This window comes from Euprymna scolopes, chromosome 38, assembly GCF_053919585.1.
Source record: "Euprymna scolopes isolate OS-2025 chromosome 38, ASM5391958v1, whole genome shotgun sequence".
NCBI lineage: Eukaryota > Metazoa > Mollusca > Cephalopoda > Sepiida > Sepiolidae > Euprymna > Euprymna scolopes.
The window spans coordinates 25,808,877-25,827,829 of NC_136519.1; the positions used below are offsets into that span (position 1 = coordinate 25,808,877).

The 18,953-nt window shown below is 36.5% G+C and overlaps 1 protein-coding gene across 2 annotated transcripts in view; it reads right to left on the reverse strand.

Annotated features, from left to right (window-relative positions):
• Positions 1-18,953, reverse strand: part of LOC145263100 (low-density lipoprotein receptor-related protein 2-like) — a 599,989-nt gene that overhangs the window by 217,187 nt on the left and 363,849 nt on the right. For both annotated transcript variants that reach the window (XM_080120027.1, XM_080120026.1), the window contains exons 54-58: positions 15,781-16,038; positions 11,453-11,575; positions 8,994-9,116; positions 8,067-8,192; positions 1,089-1,220 (exon numbers count right to left, since the gene is read on the reverse strand). In XM_080120027.1, coding sequence (XP_079976153.1) covers positions 1,089-1,220; positions 8,067-8,192; positions 8,994-9,116; positions 11,453-11,575; positions 15,781-16,038 — 762 coding nt within the window. The remainder of the gene's footprint in view (positions 1-1,088; positions 1,221-8,066; positions 8,193-8,993; positions 9,117-11,452; positions 11,576-15,780; positions 16,039-18,953) is intronic.

An 18,953-nucleotide genomic window follows, 5' to 3' on the forward strand; every position in this document is an offset into this window, starting at 1 on the left:
TGAGCGTATATATGTTTGTCTTATATATATATTTGCAGCTTCTTTTCCAATTTTCGGATTTTAATCACTTTATTTCCTTTTGATGGATTGATTGTTGCTATTTCTTCTGATGAGTTAAGGGCAAAATAGATTCACTGATTGATATACTAATTAAGTGATTGATTTATGCTACGAAACAGATACTGTCAAGAATTGTAAATGTAAACTGAATGAAAGGAATAAATAATAAGATGGTCACCATCATGAATTTTATGAATAGAGTTTTTTTTGTAATTTATTCACTACGGGTCTATATATAACAGATGTGTGTTTCTATAATAAATCTCCTTTAACTGATGAGTGTTAACGTTCTGATATGTGATTCGTCTAGTGTATTCTCTATTGGTGTTGATGTGTGTGTACATAAATTAACAGTTTATAGATATCGTTGTGGGTTGGAACACCAGCAAAAACAGACATAAAATCTTCCTTCCACGTGTCCTGAAATTAAAGGTGCTTCTCTCTGAAAGTGAAAACGCTCAGACGGGAATTATATTTTGGTAAAATAATTTATTTTTTGTTGGGTTCTTTTCCGGAGTTAGCATGCTTTGTATAAGATTACATTTTTCTTCTGACTTCCACCTAGCGTCCCGTCATAAAAACCTAATCCGTCTCTAACGCATTGGGCATCGAAATTGATCTCCCACATTTAAATTTCAAAATCTATATTTTTTATTACGTCATCAGTACACATAGCCTAAAGATCCTTGCTGGGTATTTTGTCACGTATTTTTGCTTATAGTATGGTTAGCTTAAATTCCATCTGTCAAATAAACATCAAATTAACATTCCTGACAACTATTAAATATAATTATTTCAACTTAATATAACTTTAAAAATATTTCTATCTAACGATTATACTTTTACAAATAATAATCGATTATTATAATTTCATCATAATAATCGACCATTTTTATAGTTTCCGGTGTTTTCTGGTTGACTAATAACATAAATGAAATAATCGGTTTTGATGGTCTAATTCTGACAGTAAATGTCATTGTTACGCAAAGAATTGGTAGACATATTGGAAACCAGTGATTGATACTTACTATCCTTTCTCTTGCATGTTTGTCGGTCGATCTGTTTTTGGTATCCTTCGTTACATTTGCACGTGAAGTTGCCGACTGTATTCAAGCAACTCTGACTGCACACCTCCGGAGTGACATTGCATTCATCGATGTCTGAATAAAATACATAAACGGAAAATAAAGTTTTTATATATATATATATATATATATATATATATATATATATATATATATATATATATATATATATATACTCCTATAAATTTTTTTTGTATTGATATTCATATTAAAAAAACATTTTTTTTCTATTTATTTAAAAAGAAAATACAACTTTATTATGTACGAGGGGCGTGCAATAAGTAATACCCCTGATCCACTTCCCATAGCAGTAGAGCAACGAAACTTGGCACAGTAATTAGTTTTTCTCTACATAGGAACCACCCAGAGTTATGCATTTCTCCCATCGTTTGATGCAGCTCTGGAGACCTTTTTTGTAGAACACCCCAGGTTGGTCCTCCAACCACGACGTGACTTCAGAAATCAAGGTTGCATCATCTGGGAAACGCTTTCCTTTCAAAAGCAACTTCATGACTGTGAAGAGGTGAAAGTCAGAGGGCGCAAAGTCAAGAGAGTAGGGAGGATGGGGTAGGATTTCATAACCACATGCCCGTGCTTCTGATCTGGCGACATGCAAGTTGTGGACAGGAGTGTTGTCCTGCAAGAGGAGGGTACCTTTGCTGATCTTGCCCCGCCTCTTGATTTTGATAGCTTCCCTTAATTTCCTCAAAAGTGAAGAATAATAGGCTCCTGTAATTGTGGTACCCTTTGCCAGGAAATCTGTCATCACTACTCCGTCCTGGTCCCAGAAGACTGTGAGCATGACCTTGCCAGCGGAGGGCTGCACCCTTGCCTTCTTTGGCGGTAGTGAGTCCAAGTGCTTCCACTGCATTGACTGGGTTTTGGTCTCTGGATCATAGTGATGGACCCAGGATTCATCCTGTGTAATCAGTCTTTTGAAAAACTTTGACTCATCTTCTTGGCACATCTCCAAATTCATCCTCGAGTACTCGACGCGTTCTCGCTTCTGGAATGGCGTGAGCAACCTGGGAATCCATCTGGCAGACACCTTATGCATATGCAAATGGTCATGAATGATAGTTTCCACAGACCCTGTACTAATCTTGATATCTTGGACTATTTGGCGAATATTAATGCGCCAATCTTCCAAAATGGCAGTCTCAACTTGACGGACAGATGCCTCATCAATGGCAGAAGGGAGGGCGACCAGGTCTGGGAGCTGTTTCCACAGACTTCCGGTCATGTTTGAATTCACGATGTCAGCGTTTTACAAGGTCATATGATAGGGTATTATCACCATGTTTCTTTCATTTCATCAAAAGTCTCCTGTGGTGTGCGTCCTTTGAAATACAAAAACCAGATCACTGCTCGACATTCAACAGGCTCCATTTCACACCTGACTCAGTTCAAACACCTGTAAAACAGAAACCCCAATTAGTTCAGAGCTATAATTTGCCACATAACCCGTAGAGATATAAATCATTGCATATGCAAAAGATCAAATAACTGGAAGTGGGCCAGGGGCATTAATTGCGTTCATCTGCAAAAGATCTAGCTGATTTGCATATTCTTTTAAACATTCATTTTAATTAATTCCCTATTAGTTTTATTCGGTTTTCTTGTGGGATGATCATCTTTAGTTAATTGTTACGTGTTATTATATTCATGCAGATATTCTACATGATTTATACTTGCGTAATATTTGCTTAAAAAGTTTATAGTAAACACAAACCTTTCTATCTATCTATCTATATATATATGTCCATATTTGCCTACATTTGTATATATAGTGTCTTTTAGGCCAGCTTCAGTTTTGCTGCTTCGGTTTTTTTTTGGTTTTTTTATTTACATAGGCATCACCACTTATCAAGGCCAAGAGGCCACTCGAGGATAAGGGTTAAAGAGTATACAGTAGAAATTGGACAATATAGTAATCGTTAGTAATGTCTCCTTTGTGGGCTTGCCAGACCACTAATATATATATACCAACTTTTTAGCCATTTTTTGTGTTCCAATCTCAGTGACTATTGATCAGAATTTAGCAAACGAAGGCTCGTTGGAAAGGTAATGACCTGAATTGTGTAGTGGACTATGTGACATTTGCCCCTAAGGTCGTACATTAAGGGGATCATCCATCATCCTCATCAGTTTATTTTTGACATTTTTTACAACCATAAAATGTTTCAATCAGTCATTTGTTTTCTTTGTTTTGCATATGAATTACAAAATATCTGATATTTCCTCAAAACCTCTGGCCTAGATGGAGGGGAGACTAAACCTTGCTGCTATAGTTTCAAATGATCTGAAATAACAGCGAGGGGAGACTTGATTCCAAATATTTCACATATGTTATATCTCCTCTCTTTGGTTTTCATACATAAAGTAAATTTCGCAGTGTATAAGAATTATTTGATACTGGAGATATTCATAATCGTACCTTATTTCCAAAAGAGGGGAAATATAGCATATGAGAAGTATTTGGAATCAAGTCTCCCTTGCTGTTATTTCAAATCATTTGAAACCATAGCAGCAAGATTTATTCTCCCCTCTATCAAGACTAGAGGTTTTGGGTATATATATATATATATATATATATATATATATATATATATATATATATATATATATATATATATATATATATATATATACGTTTTATTTTTTATTACCGTATCTTTCTTTTGTTACATTATTGTTTCAGCTACTCGGCCGTTTTTTTTTGGCCGTCTGTAGCTTCCCCAGACTTTTACAGACATGTTCGTTATTATGGGATGAAAGAGTGAAAGAGTGAATGAGGTCGGGGGGGGGGGGTGAGGAGGCCGGAAGAAAGAGAGGAAGGGAACAAGGGGGAAGGTGGGAGGGGGCGCTTGGTATGTCCGTAATGTTTTAGTTTGGGGTTTAAGGAACTTGTGGGGGAGGGTCTGGGAAGTTCATTTCTGGTGTGGCTGAGGGCATAGGGATATATGGAGGGGAAGGGGAATATGTGGGGGGTAGGAGGAGGGGAGGGTTTACTTTAAAATTTGAGTCTTAATGTGAAAGGTTTTTGCGTCACGTTGGTGAGATGATTTCTTGGTAAGTATGTCTTGACCTGTTGGGTGTTCGCTTATGTTTGGAGGCGGGGGGGGGGGGGCTATGATTCGGTTTATTTATTTTTTTAGTTTTTTTTTGTTGTTAATTGTTTGGAGAGAGTTAGCTAGTGGCCACGGGCACGGGTACACACATGCGCACGTACACACATATATACTTAAAAGAAACGGTCACATGTACACATACATCCCTGCCCTAGCGTGCAAATATATGCACATATGTGCGCCTGCATACATAGATCCCCGCGTTGCTCCCGTTTATGTCAAATTTTCTTTAAGGTGCTAAAATTGGGTATGTGTGCGCAGGCATGGATGCGCTCATACACAGGTACATATACACATCGACCCCCCTGCCCCCAAGGAGGCAGTTATACGGACCCATATGCGCATATTGATTCAGGCATACCTGCACCCCACGCATACACGCAAGCGCATGCACACATACAGATACCAATACTCGTGAACACATACATCGACATATATACACAGCTGCACGCTCTCACACGTGTATGTGGACAGCAGGCAGCGGGCACATATACTTTCACATCCACACACGCATACACAGGTATGTGCACATATACATCGATACCCCATGTACATACGGACGCCTACGTGGATGTACACGTGCGTGCATACACACACATACACACCCAGTTATACAGACAGTTATTAGTCTAGACATATTCGTCTGGATAGATTTAAATCTAAGTTCATTTGTGGGTACATAGGCGCAATACTTTCGTTCGATGTAGATACATAGATATGAGCATTAATGGGTTTTTTTTAGTTAGATGTGGGTGCACACGGGCGCACTGGCGTACTCCTCCGCTTACAAATACAACCCACAGATGCACGTCCCCACACGCATGCATGTACACAGATATACATGCATACACGTATACACATATGTACACACATATGCTCTCGTTATATACATCTGCAAAGATACATACCCACACTCCCTCAAGCACAGATATGTGCGCACGCATATACATATGGGTATATTGCGTGACATGGCGTAAATGTGGGCACGGGTGTTATCCACATATACTTACATACGCATTAATAAGCACCTACGTACCCGGGATAGTGGTCCTAGGTAGCCATGTTTATAGATTTTGGGGAGGAGTTTGAGGTGGTTTATATGGGGATGGAGTGCTGTAGTTATTGTTCTAAGTTGGGATATTTGTTTTTTTTTAGGGTATTATCGATCAGTTTAGGCGGGAGGCTATATTGGGGTGTCATACTCTATCCGTCTATGCACATGAGACATCGGTTGGTTGTACATTTCCATGTGTACTTACCTGTGCAGGTGTAAATCCACATAGTTATATGTAAACAATTTCCGTGTTAAGTCGTGGAGGTTGCATGTAAGGTGTGTTGGGGTTGGGCAGGGGGGTTGGCTAGGGGGGAGGGGAATTGATGCCGATTATTGGGTGGTTATGTGGGATGAGGTTATGTGGTGTTTAAAGTTGTTGGTGATTGGGGGTATGTGTTATTTTGTTGGATTTAGGGGGATTCTTAGGGGGAGGGGGTAATGTGGTTTTGGGTGTGGGGTGTGGGGGGAGTTGGTTGAGAGGGTTTGGTTGAGTGTATGTCATGATAGTTGTGGTGGGTGGTTGTATTGGATATATAATTTGGGGGATTTAAGGTGGTGTTGTCTAAGGGATGTTTTAGAGAGCTGTATAGCTGCTATATACACTCTACTTATATATAAAAAGCACTTTGTTTGTGTGTGTGTGTGTGTGTATGTATGTGCGCGCGCGTGCGTGTGCGTTCCCTATTGACCCCGAAACGGTTGGGCTGATTTTTATACAATTTCACAGAAATTAATTTAATACGCCCGATAAACATCAAAAATCAATAATCGAAAAAAATCTGATTAAAGAAGGAGCATGCGATTTTGACCAAAGTTAACGTCCTTATCCAACCTAACATCATTAGTGCATGTAAGAAGTTTTATATATCGCACAAGCAGAAGGTTTCAGCGTATAAAATCAACGACTTTGCATCCTCGGACTTTCACCCCTTTTCAACCATTGAATTATTTTTGAAAGGAAAGCATTCCCCCAGATGATGCAGACTTAATTTTTAAAGTCACATCGTAGTTAGTGGACTAACATGGGGTGTTTTATGAAAAAAAAACGGTCTCCAGAGCTGCACTAAATAATGGGAGAAATGTGCAATTCTAGGTGGTTCCTATATAGATAAAGATTAATATATGTGTCAAGTTTCGTTGCTCTGTTGGATATGAGAAGTGGCTCAGGGATATTAGTTATTGAACGTCCTTCGTACACTCATCGTATATCGTCTCTAGCTTCTCTCTCTCTCTCTCTCTCTCTCTCTCTCTCTCTCTCTATATATATATATATATATATATATATATATATACTAGCTGGCTTTGCCAGTACCCTATCGCTTCACATAGTTTGCTACCTAAAGTACTTGAAACCAAACTTTTAAATAATAAACATTACATTTATAAGTTTCTTTTCTCGCTTATGCCTCATTGGTATATTTTTCTTTCTAATAAGGTCCTGGATATGACCTTAAACTATATCCAATGATGAGACCCCAGCTTGCGGGCTTTGGGGAGTGTGGAGGCGCCCTTTAATTGCCATTTCTCCCAGGTCCACTCTGACTCGGAGTGGTAGTACCTGTTAGGGTCCCAACTATGGGTTGAATAGAAACCGACTTAAAAAAAAACAAAAACAAATATACTCTATTTGAAAATTGTTCTTCAAAATCACTGGATTCGGCATTAAATAACCCGAAAAGGGCTGATATACCGTAAAACAAAAGCAAACAAACAATTCTTTCTAATAAGTAATGTTAGTGTAATCTGAATTACCTCCCTTAGAAAATAATCAACAAATATTTGAAGAAAGTTTTTAGCAACTAATCCTTTTTGTTATTAAATCATTTTAATTAATTTCTATTAGTATCAACAAAATTAGTGCATATATATATATATATATATATATATATATATATATATATATATATATATATATATATACATATATATATATATGTGTGTGTGTGTGTGTGTGTGTGAGAGAGAAATAAGACAATAAAATTGCAAATGAATAATACTAAGCATTACTATATTATTATATTCTATTAAAAAAATAGTTATGTTAGTTATTCATTCATATATATATATATATATATATATATATATATATATGAGAAATAAGACAATAAAATTGCAAATGAATAACACTAAACATTAATATATTATTATGTTCTATTTAAAAAAATAGTTATGTAAGTTATTCATTCAAATAGCTGCCTTTGAGCTTCTAGTTTGAAAATTAATTACAGTGGAGTTGAGAAGTTGTGTTCTATCCCGCCCACAACCTTTTAAGTCAGCTTCAATAATCCTGATAATACACGACGTCTTTCAACTTTCCTTTTACCGCTCCTTTCATGGATATTGCATAATCTAATTTGCATAGAGTTTGCGTTACTCACATGCGATCGTCAAATACAAAAGCGACGTCGCCATTTTAGCTTTCTTTTTTATTATTATTTTTTGACACCCACGCTAGTCATGTACGCTGCGATTTTTCCTATGGAACCTTTTGTCTGTACTATATATGCAGTATTTCGAAATATGTTTTATTATTGATGTAAATAACCCGTTCTGGTGGTTATATAGAAACAAAAAGATATTTGCATTTATTTATTTATTTATTTATATATGTAAATATTTAGTTCAATTAAACATGTCCACTTAGTACCAAAAATTTAAGAGAATCGAGATTTTTTTTGATTGACATGAATCTTTGTGATTTACTTTCGGCTGAACTTGTAACCTTTCATCTGTTACCTTTGCAAGCTTTTCTGTCATTCATAAGATTAAATCCTGCATGGCATTCGCAATGAAAACTTGTGATTGTGTCGACGCATTCGTGTTGGCATTGGTTCAGCTCTGTATTCTCACACTCATTGATGTCTAAAAATAGAAAAACAAAAAAAAAAACAAACAAACAATTAAATCCATTTGAAAATGCCAGCCTCAGAATACTAAATATTTACCTTTCCAAATTTCAGCAATTCTAACTTTATGTTTTGCTTTAAAAATCTCTTTTGCAATGTCAGTTTAAAGCTAGCGAATCGAGTAAACTTCCTACATCTTCAATGAACTTACATTCAGTGAATCCCATACATCTTCAGTGAACTTCGTTCATCTTTAGTGAACTTCGTAATCTTCAATGAATTTCGTACATCTTTAGTGAACTTCGGAGAGCTTCGACGAACTTCGTACATCTTTAGTGAACTTCGTACAGCTTCAGTGAACTTCGTACATCTTTAGTGAACTTCGTACATCTTTAGTGAACTTCGTACATCTTCAGTGAACTTCATACATCCTCAGTTAACTTCATACATCTTTAGTGAACTTCGTACATCTTTAGTGAATTCTTCCAGCTTCGACTAACTTCGTACATCTTCGCTGAACCCCATAATCTTCAATGAATTTCGTACATCTTCAGTGAATCTCGTATATTTCAGTGAACCTTGTATATCTTTAGTGAACTTTGTTAAAGATTTACTGAAATTTATTTTAATAAATCTTTACTTACTTCAGCCACCCAAACTGAATGTTATAAAATGTAAACTAACTAACTAACTAACTAAATAAATAAATAAATAATAAAATATTATAAACCTTTTTATTCAATCCCGGGTAACGTCAGGTTTTTCTGTTAATTATTAATGCTAGTCTAATGCAAAGAATTTGAAAAATAATACTAACAGCAATGTTCTTCATCGGATCCGTCCGAACAGTCGTTTTGTTTGTTACAGACGATGGAATAGTCGATGCATTCGCCATTTCTACAGAGAAATTGTCCAGTTGGACAAGTTGGCCCCGGTGTGACTGGAAAAAAAAATCAAAACTTATGCAATAAAAAATAAAAAATAAAATCATGATATAAAATAAAAATGTATAAAGCAAAATTTGAAACAAAAACGAAGTACAACAAAAAACAAAACAAAAACAAAAAAAAATATGTAAACTATAAAATTAAATAAAAAGTTTTTTTTCTTTTTTGTTACATTTTCAACCCAAACAAGGCACAGTGCCACTTTGATGTAGGGGGAGGGGGCTGCTATCTGGTACATAATTTGCAATTATAGAAAGCCAAAACGATATATACATTTCTTTTTCTCTAAATAAATATTTAAAGATATTAAGTAAGCTTTCGACACGAACAAGCCCTTTTCACGCGATTTCTTTTTGTTTATCATGTTTTTGTTTTTTTTGAAGATGTAAAATTCTCTGTTTGTGGTGATACTAATTATGACTAAATAGCGCGACGCATGGAAACTCCACAGTTGTATGGTTCATCAGTTGTATATTGCTGCCGTGCTTAAAAATATTTCCACTCTACATACGCCTCATGTAAATGAAGAACCTATGATATTATTTCACAAATTTTCTTCAAATTGGATCATACTAATTAAAACATTCTGTTTAATGAAGATTCAAAATATTTCTACTTATAAGCGTCTATCTCCAAAACCTTTATAAAAATTTGTGATAAAAAATTCCATTCGATGGACGCCCGACTTGAACATAAACCTTACAGTATTATTGTAGTATTTTTGAACAGAACAAATGCCAGTATGTCAGCGACATTAACCCTAGACTAGTTGAACTGGCTTCCTCTGCACAATGAAGTTTTTAAAAAAAATTTTTTTATTAAATTTTCACCCCAAACAAGGCACATTGCCACTTTGATGTAGGGGGTGCACTATTAAGGACATGAGCTACAGGGGTACTATGTGAGGAGTTGGGCAGCAAGACGTCGGTTCACGTTACACTTGAACTTCTGCATGTCAGTACAGTTGGGGAAGCAGGAACTCGGAAGGGAATTCCAAAGTCTAGCGGTTCTGGGGAAGAAACTACTGGAGTAGAAGGCTCTCTTACATCTAGGGATCTCTACTGTGAAGGGGTGGGATTTTATTGCTTGTCGGGTTTGTCGGGGGTATTTACGCAGAAGGGATACAAGCTTGCAGTTCGTCGGAGCATTCATGGTTAAAGTACTTGTAGAACAGGCAGAGGGATGATATATTTTGTCGATGGGACAGAGGCTGAAGCTTGGATGACAGTTCAGGACCTATCAGGTTGGCGACTCTCTTTTGAACCTTGTCTAGAAGTGAGAGGCTAGTAGCAGATGCACCGGCCCAAATATGACAACAATACTCCATACATGGGCGAATGGTGGCCTTATAGAGGTACAGGATACTTTCAGGCGTTAGTAGCTTTCTGGCACGGTAGAGAGAACCTACCTTTTTCGCAGCGGTCCTGGCAATGGTATATCAAATTCACAAACGGTCCCCAGTCGCATGTATATCCTAGTCAGGGGAGATAACAATGTTAGGGTCTACAGTTCTAGGTGGCAACGATCTCCTACATGCAGTACCTGGTATACCCAAATGGTCATCTATCTGGTACTAACCAGCCTCAACATTGCTTAACTTCAGTGATCTAACGAGCATCGGTGTGTTAATACGATCATGCCGCATGAACACTACACTTTTATTCTAGCATGACAGCTAATATATATTTTATCTCGAGTTTCATGTCTGATACAATCGCATCATCAAATTAAAAATTTTACTTTTCTTTTTTTTGCATTGGATATTCGGCAATTCCATCTTGTAAAAAGAGGGTGCATGGTGATTACGTACGTACGAACGTAAAATTGCCTGATAGAGCTAAGCATCTATAATATAAATGTCACCTGTCTGTTGAAAAGTATATATGTATGTATGCATGTATGTATATGGCTAAAACTTTCGATAGAGCGACGGATTTTCACGATATTGGTATCGTTTGGAAGCTCGGATATTCGGACGACAAATATGGAAAAATTTGCCTAAAACATTAATTCCTTCACCCTCAACTGGGCGTTTTTCTATAAGGAGGGGTCGTTTTTTCCGCCGATATTTTCGAAAGTCATCCCCTCTTTTCGATTAACTAGCCTTAATTTAAAACTTCGCCACTTTTGGTTTGGCGGTGGACGCAACGGCAAAGACGTAACGTTTTTTTTCTTTCACTTTCTTTTCCTCCTTCTCAGTATGGGTTCAAGCCTGCCTGCCTACTACCACTTTTTTTTTTCTCAACACATACCTCCAAACACCCGGGGAACGCTGGGCACCCAGGCTAGTCTATGATATAAATAAAAAAAAGCTCCAATTTTTACTTACAACAAAGTGATGGTTTCTCGTCTGACTTGTCGAGGCAATCATCGTCTGTGTCACACACCCATCTGAGAGGGATACAGCGGCGATTATCGCAGACAAACTGGTTCTCATTGCAAGTTCGATATTCTGAAACATATAAATCATCATCCTTGTTTGTATCAAAAGTGTTGTTGCAGAAGTTCCCGCAGTTTTAAACATTTTTTAAAGAAAATCAAAGAATTTTAACAGCAAATGTAAGTTCATGTAGAATTCAAGCTCCAAGTTTTTGTTTAAATCTCATCGACTGAAGGTGGCGTAAAATTGTTGCAAAATCACACTTCATCTTTTCACCCAATTCTCTACATGTTTGATAAAAACCGACCGTGTGTCTAACTTTATCCTTGTGAAGATGCAAATGACAAGTTAAGAGGAACAAAGAGAAAAATGTGATTCATTACTAGGGCTATGCCAACAGCATATTCTTTTCCTTGTTTTGATTTTCATGTATATATCCATTGATATCTTATGTGTTTTTATGTGTCTGATATATACTCGAGAGTCAAAACAATGAAAAGAATATGCTGTTGTCATAGCTCTAGTGATAATATACATAAAAACGGCTTCGTTCAATCATGACACACTGTGGCAAGAGCTGCGCAATATCCAACCACACCTTTCCCGAGATAACAATGCATAACAAAAACAAATAAATAGCTAAATCAACGCCTTAAAATGGTAATGAATAACAAAATAAATTTAAATAAAACTATTGCGAGCCCGCACGTGTTAAAATAATTTCAACTGTTAATTCGCCGAAATTAAAAAAAAAAAAAATTTGCTATGCAAAAAAAAAAAAAAAAAAAATACAAAAGAGAAAGATGTCAAATAATGGTCACCCGAAACTATGTTTGAGATAAGCTCAGCCATTGGCTATTAAAAACATTAACCCATGAAAGTGAATAACAACAAATCTGATTAGATAATAAGTAGGGCTATGACAACAGCATATTCTTTTCATTGTTTTGATTCTCATGTATATATCCATTGATAGCTTATATGTTTTTATGCAGAGTGATGTGGTGCTCGGTTGATTAATTGTGTCTAACTGTGTCGGATATATACTCGAGAGTCAAAACAATGAAAATAATATGTTGTTGTCGTAGCCCTATTTATTACGGAGAAAACAGCTGTCTGAGTGTTCAGATGAGAGGTCCTACGTCAGTAGGGATTAAGTTAGCTAGTGTGAATTTTGACAAGGGTCACATTTAATGCAGGTCAAGCAAACAGAATCGTTCCCAGGGTGAAGTGGAGACGGAGGAGGCAGAGGTAAAACACCGTAAGCAAAACCAACTTGAACGATGACGAATGAAATCATGATTTAGAGCTGAGAGAAAAAAAGGTTTTACAATCAGTTCTCGGAAAGCTATGCAAACGAAACATAACCAATAGTGTAGAACAATCTAAAGCGAATGTTCTCTGATATCTGTCTGTCTGCGTCACTCATTTTATTAAGTTAGTTAAGTTTAAGAAGTAAATAATTAAATAATTAGCTAAGAGGACATAAGCTTCTTTCTCTCTGTCTCTCTTTACAGAGTCATTCTCTTCAGAATAAAACCTTACAGAAAACTCTCAGCGAACGTTTCCTGGTGTGTTTTTCCTGCATGAAAAATGTTTTATTCATCTTGGTTCACCAGACGAGATGATCGATGACCACTCATGAAACGCATCAAAGAGAAACAACCACAATGAAGAGAAGCAGAAAGCAAGTAAAATACCAGCACAGAAATCTATCCTAACGAGACACAGCCAATAATGTAGAATAACTTAAGACGAATATTACTTTGATGTCTGCCCGTCTGCATCTCTCATTTCTTAAGGAAGTCAAGTTTAAGAAGTAAATAACTAGAAGATAACATTAGTTTCCCCCTCTCTCTCTTACTGCATTCTTTTCAAATAAAACCTTAAAATAAAACTCAGCGAACGTCTCCTTGTGTCAGTCATCCATGCATGAAAAATTTTATTCGTCTTAGTTAAATAGACGACCAGTACACAAAACGGCTACTCATAAAGAAAAACAGTGTTAGAAAAACTGAACGCTTTATTTACTTTACGAGGATACCATGCTCTCATTCCATCAGGCATGACTGGACAGAGATGCTAACAACTACGTCACGGTCTGCAATGACCCATGGTGCAGTGGTTAGAGTACTTGGAAAAATCAATTGTAAAAAGTGATATTCTCCTGAAGGTTGAAGGTTCAATTCTCAGCATAGCCGACCGAAAAAGACAATTGCAAACTACTTAGTCATGTGAAGTAAATAAAGGGTTCCGTTTGAAATTCCGTCCAAATTATCGAGTTCGACAGAAACATTCCAGAGTTTGATAAGATACACCTGAAGATGGTCGAAGGTTATATCGACCGAAACGTTGTGAAAAATAACACCCAATATTAGAACAGTGGTTCCAAGATTCCAAATAATACGAATAACCAATCCTCATCTCAAAATTCAGAAAGCGTTAGAAAAGGCGATAAAAGATCCACATATAAACATCTGGCAAGTATGTATAAAAATTTTCATTAGGCTTAAAGTAACGTGACCTACTGACGTCACAGAATAAAATACAATGGTCATGGGTTGGGTGATAGACGACTATTGTGAGGATAGTAACGTTTCGTTTTAATTCTCAAAGAAATTACTGAGGAATTTATAAAACTGGTCCAAAGTGACTGCATTTTATTTTCCGAAAGATGAAAAATTACTTTACATTTGGACATATGCAGTTAAAAGGAAGTATTTTTTTTTCGGTGGGGAGATTTGGATATTGTGAAGTTTTATCTTTTTTTAAAAGTGTATCTAATTTTTAATTTTAAAATGTTCTCGTTTTAAAATATACCTCGTAATAGTCGTCTATTGCCTAACCATGGCCATTGTACTTTATTCTCCGACATTAGCAGGTTACGTGACTTTAATGGAATGGCCGTCTATTTACGTTGGCCACGCTCGACTAAGTTAAAAAGCATGTTTACCGCAAATTAATGATTAAATACCCTTTAATAACTAAAACTTTACTACGGTATTTTCCGGCAAAAAGTCCTCCCTTTTATTTGAACGTGTCCAAATATAAGATAATTCTTTATCTTTCAGAAAAGAAAATACAATCACTTTTGGACCAGTTTCATAAATTCCTCAGCAATTTCTTTGAGAATTGACGCAGACTAAAATACAATATGCAATAAGGAATTATTATGAGGATTACTTTTTAAACGGGTGCATTTTAAACTTAATTAAATACACTTTAGAATTCCCTTCTTGCTACCCTTACTGTACTGATATGCAAAAGTTTAAATGTAATGTGAACCAACATCTTGTTAATCTTTCCTAGGCATGGTCCCAAATAGCAGTCTCTTACGTCCAAGTGGCGATATACCTTGTTAGGGGTGAACGTGAGTAAAATATAAAATAAAAATAAAACTTAACTACAATATTTTTTCAGCAAAAATCCGCCCCCATTTTAATTGCACGGGTCCAAATAAAAGATAATTCTTTATCTTTCGGAAAAGAAAGAAAACACAATCACTTTTGAACCAGTTTCATAAATTCCTCAGCAATTTCTCTAATTAACACAGAAAATGACTATCCTTATAATAGTCATCTATCACCTAATCGTGGCCATTGCACTTTATTCTGTGACGTCGGCAAGTTATATGACTTTAGTGGAACGGCCTTCTATTCACGTTGGTCACGCGTAAATAAGCAAATATGCAGGTTTACTGCATGTTGTTTTACATAAAACCGTAGTATTTAATAATCTTTTCCCCCCACTCAGCTTCGTTTTAACTAGAGTTGCTATCCTAATCCCCACTTGTACCATATTACTATATCAGGTTTAACAGCTCTGTTTTCTTATTACGTAGCTGTAGAAATTGCGTCTTCGAGTTGAGGAACAGGTCACGTTGTCAATCACTTTTGGACCAGTTTCATAAATTCATCAGCAATTTCTTGGAGAATTGATACAAAAAATAATTATCCTCGTAATAGTCGTCTATCGCCTAATTGTACTTTATTCTGTGACGTCAGACTTCAGTTGAACGGCCTTCTATTTACATAGGTCACACTCGAGTAAGCTAATATGCATATATATATATATATATATATATATATATATATATATATAAGCAAACAGTTAATAAAATATATTAAAAAACACTTTGAAATGAGGTAAAAATATATTTAATCTGAAATATATATATATATATATATATATATATATATATATATATATATATATATATATATATATATATATATATATATATCGTCCATAAGGTTTGTTTGATACAGAACACTTACCGCATGTGCTGGGTTCATCAGAATTGTCTCCGCAATCATTGTCATGGTCACAATAGTAGGTGGACGGGATGCACAAACCATTGGTGCAAGCGAACTGGCTTTCACCGCACGTGCGGGGTGGACATGATTGTAATTCGTCTTCCCCACCAACACAGTTGTTGTCTCCATCACAAACGAACTCCGAGTTAATGCAAGGATATAGGCCAAGTCGACTGTTCGATGGACAGGCGAAAAAATTCGGCGGGCACGTTCCTTGACCTGAAGAAAAGAGACAGCACAAATCATAAAGAGAAACAAAAAAACTAAAAAAAAAAAGTATCAATTCACATATATATATATATATATATATATATATATATATATATATATATATATATATATATATATATACTAGCATGGGTGCCCGGCGTTACCCGGGTATTTGGAGATGGATGTTGAGCAAAAAAAAAAAAAAGAAAAAAAGTGGTCAAGTTTTTAAAAGTTTGACCCCTATTATGACCTCTTAACATTTATTCTTTTGGGCTCAAATCAAGTTATTAAGTAAGATCCATGCCTAATGAACCTATATCTAAAATTTCAAGTGTTTAGACTGAAAATTGTCGGAGAAGTTTGGTAGAGTTCTCAAAGGTCAAATCGTTGAACTTTGACCCCTTAATCGCCAAATTTCTGGCTGAAAACTGATCACATCGATTTTTCCAAATCTCGTTACCCTGTATCTCAAATTTCGAGTCTGTAGACTTAAAATTGACAGAGTTATTGCGTAGGGAAATGTACGCATACAGATACACAGATACACACACAGACAGACTCTTTTACTTTTATAGATATATGGATTATCATTTTATTCTACCGGATACCAGAACATTATTTTTAAGATTCTAACCGTCCTTTTAAGTGCAGTTGCTTGTATCTCTCTTGCACTCGGTTCACTGGGTACATTTTCCAGGTGGTTTTCTGAAATTTTTTTCCATGAGTCCGATTGCTCCTATAATTACTGAAATGTTAGAGATCTTCCTAAGATTCCAGTTTCTTTTCATGTTGTATATAAGACCATGATATTTCGTTATCTTTTTCCACCTCAGCTCTATTTAGCTAAGCATAATTAGCGACGCTAACTTCTTCTAAGGTTGCTTCTTTCTCCGTGCTCCATATCACTATGCCACGTTTCATGGTTCTGTTTTCTAGATACGTAGCTGTATGAACTGCATAGTCATAGTGGATGGTGTATTATTTATTTCCAACTGTTGTTTCTGGTAAACATGTTCCAAGAACTTGTTACTACAATCGATATTCAACCTTTTATATATGGTCCAGTGGAGATATTTACACACTCCATTGTGTCGTGTCATATAATAGCCGTCCCCCAGCAGAACCTTACAGTGGAATGTCAGGTGGCTCACACTTTCTACTTTTGTGTGGTAGAAACTGCACTTGTTGTCATTGCTGAGACCACTCATCTTTTTCCATCCATCCATCCATCCAGCGCAGTCATAGCCAAGATTGAACTCACTACACGAGTTTGTAGTGTAATTCAGATCTAGTCAGTAGCTGAATACTCGATGCTTCGCCAGGGATATCAAGGGTATTTTTTTTATTGTGACGCCATCACTAGACGGAGTGCCTACCATGGCTTAAGAGAGTCCCATCTACCCTCGGGAGAAGGATAGACTATGCCAGTTTCTCAATTTGGTATTTTACCTTGCGGTACATACAGTGCCTCGCCTTCCCAAATAGTCACCCATCTGGTACTGGCCAGGCTCAACGTTGTTTATCTTTGGTGATCTGTTGAGAACCGGTGTGTCAACGTGATTGTGCATCTTCTTAAAAGCATTGGTCATCAAGCCTTGACCTTGGGCAGCCATTATAATCCTCTCTTGATTACAGCAAAGCAATATTCTTTTGGCCAGTCTACAGAGTCTTCCTTATCTATTTAGTCCTGGGTCAATTCATCCACGTTTTTTTTTGTTGGCCATTTCTTCCAAGTTTTTCACTGCAAGATGCAGCAATGAAAATTCTATTTCAAACAAGCGTAAAAAAACTAAAGTAAACGATAATTAAAACTTAAGTGTAAGAGAGCAAAGAAAATTCTATTTCAAACGTAAGCATGACAGACCAAAGAAAAGTTTATTCCAAACTTAAGCATTTTAAGTTTTTCTCCATCTCACGATCCATCATTATGCAGCATCCAAGGCATCCATCAGGTCTTGCTCAGGAGACAATCTGTGACGACATATGCAAGGCTCTGCACATTGGCCCTGCCGGGACACCGAGCGTCCTATACATAACCATAAACACACTTGTACAGGTTGTTCCGTGTTTTGGCAAACTTCACTTAGCCAAATTGAATGTGACCCATCTTTTTTTGGGTGGGAGTTCAGAGACTACAGAGAGAGCTTGTTTCGGTGCCTGAAGAGCCTTATTGTTGTCATCTTCGAGAGACTCATTACATCGATGCAGGCTGTAGGATACTGGTGTTGTTCGTCGAAAGCCTGTAATGGTAGCAAAACTCTTATGCATCTACCACTAGCCTCTCCTTTTTAGATAAAGTCAAAAAAAGAGTTGTCAATCTAATCGGTCCCACTTTATCAACTAAGCTCCAGCCCCTGTCCCATCACCGCAATGTTGCCATCACAACGTTGCATCACTGTGCCTGTTTTACAAATATTTTAATGGAATGTGTTCTGATGAACTCGTTTCACTTGTACCCCCTCGACGTACATATCCTCGACAAACCCGCTTAGCAATAAGATCTCACCCCTTCACTGTTGTTGTCCCTAAATGCCAGAAAGCTTTCTATTCTAATAGTTTCTTCCATCGAACCGCTAGGCTTTAGAATTCCCTTCCTGCTGCCTGCTTCCTTGGCTGTACTGATATGCCGAAGTTTAAATATAACATAAACAAATATATTGTTAATCTTTCCTAGACATGGCCCCAAATAGTAGCCCCTTACGTCCGAGTGGCGATATGCTTTGTAAGGGGTGAACATGAGTAAAAAAATGGTAGTCGTTGCGGCACCTTTTGATGTTCAAAACAAAGAAAACCTTACTTCAAATTCAAGTAAGAGAGATTAAAGTAATTTTTATTTCAAACTTAAGCATGACACACCAAAAGAAAAAAAAAATTCAACTGTAAGCATGACACACGAAAAAGAAAATTCTTTTTCAAACTTATCC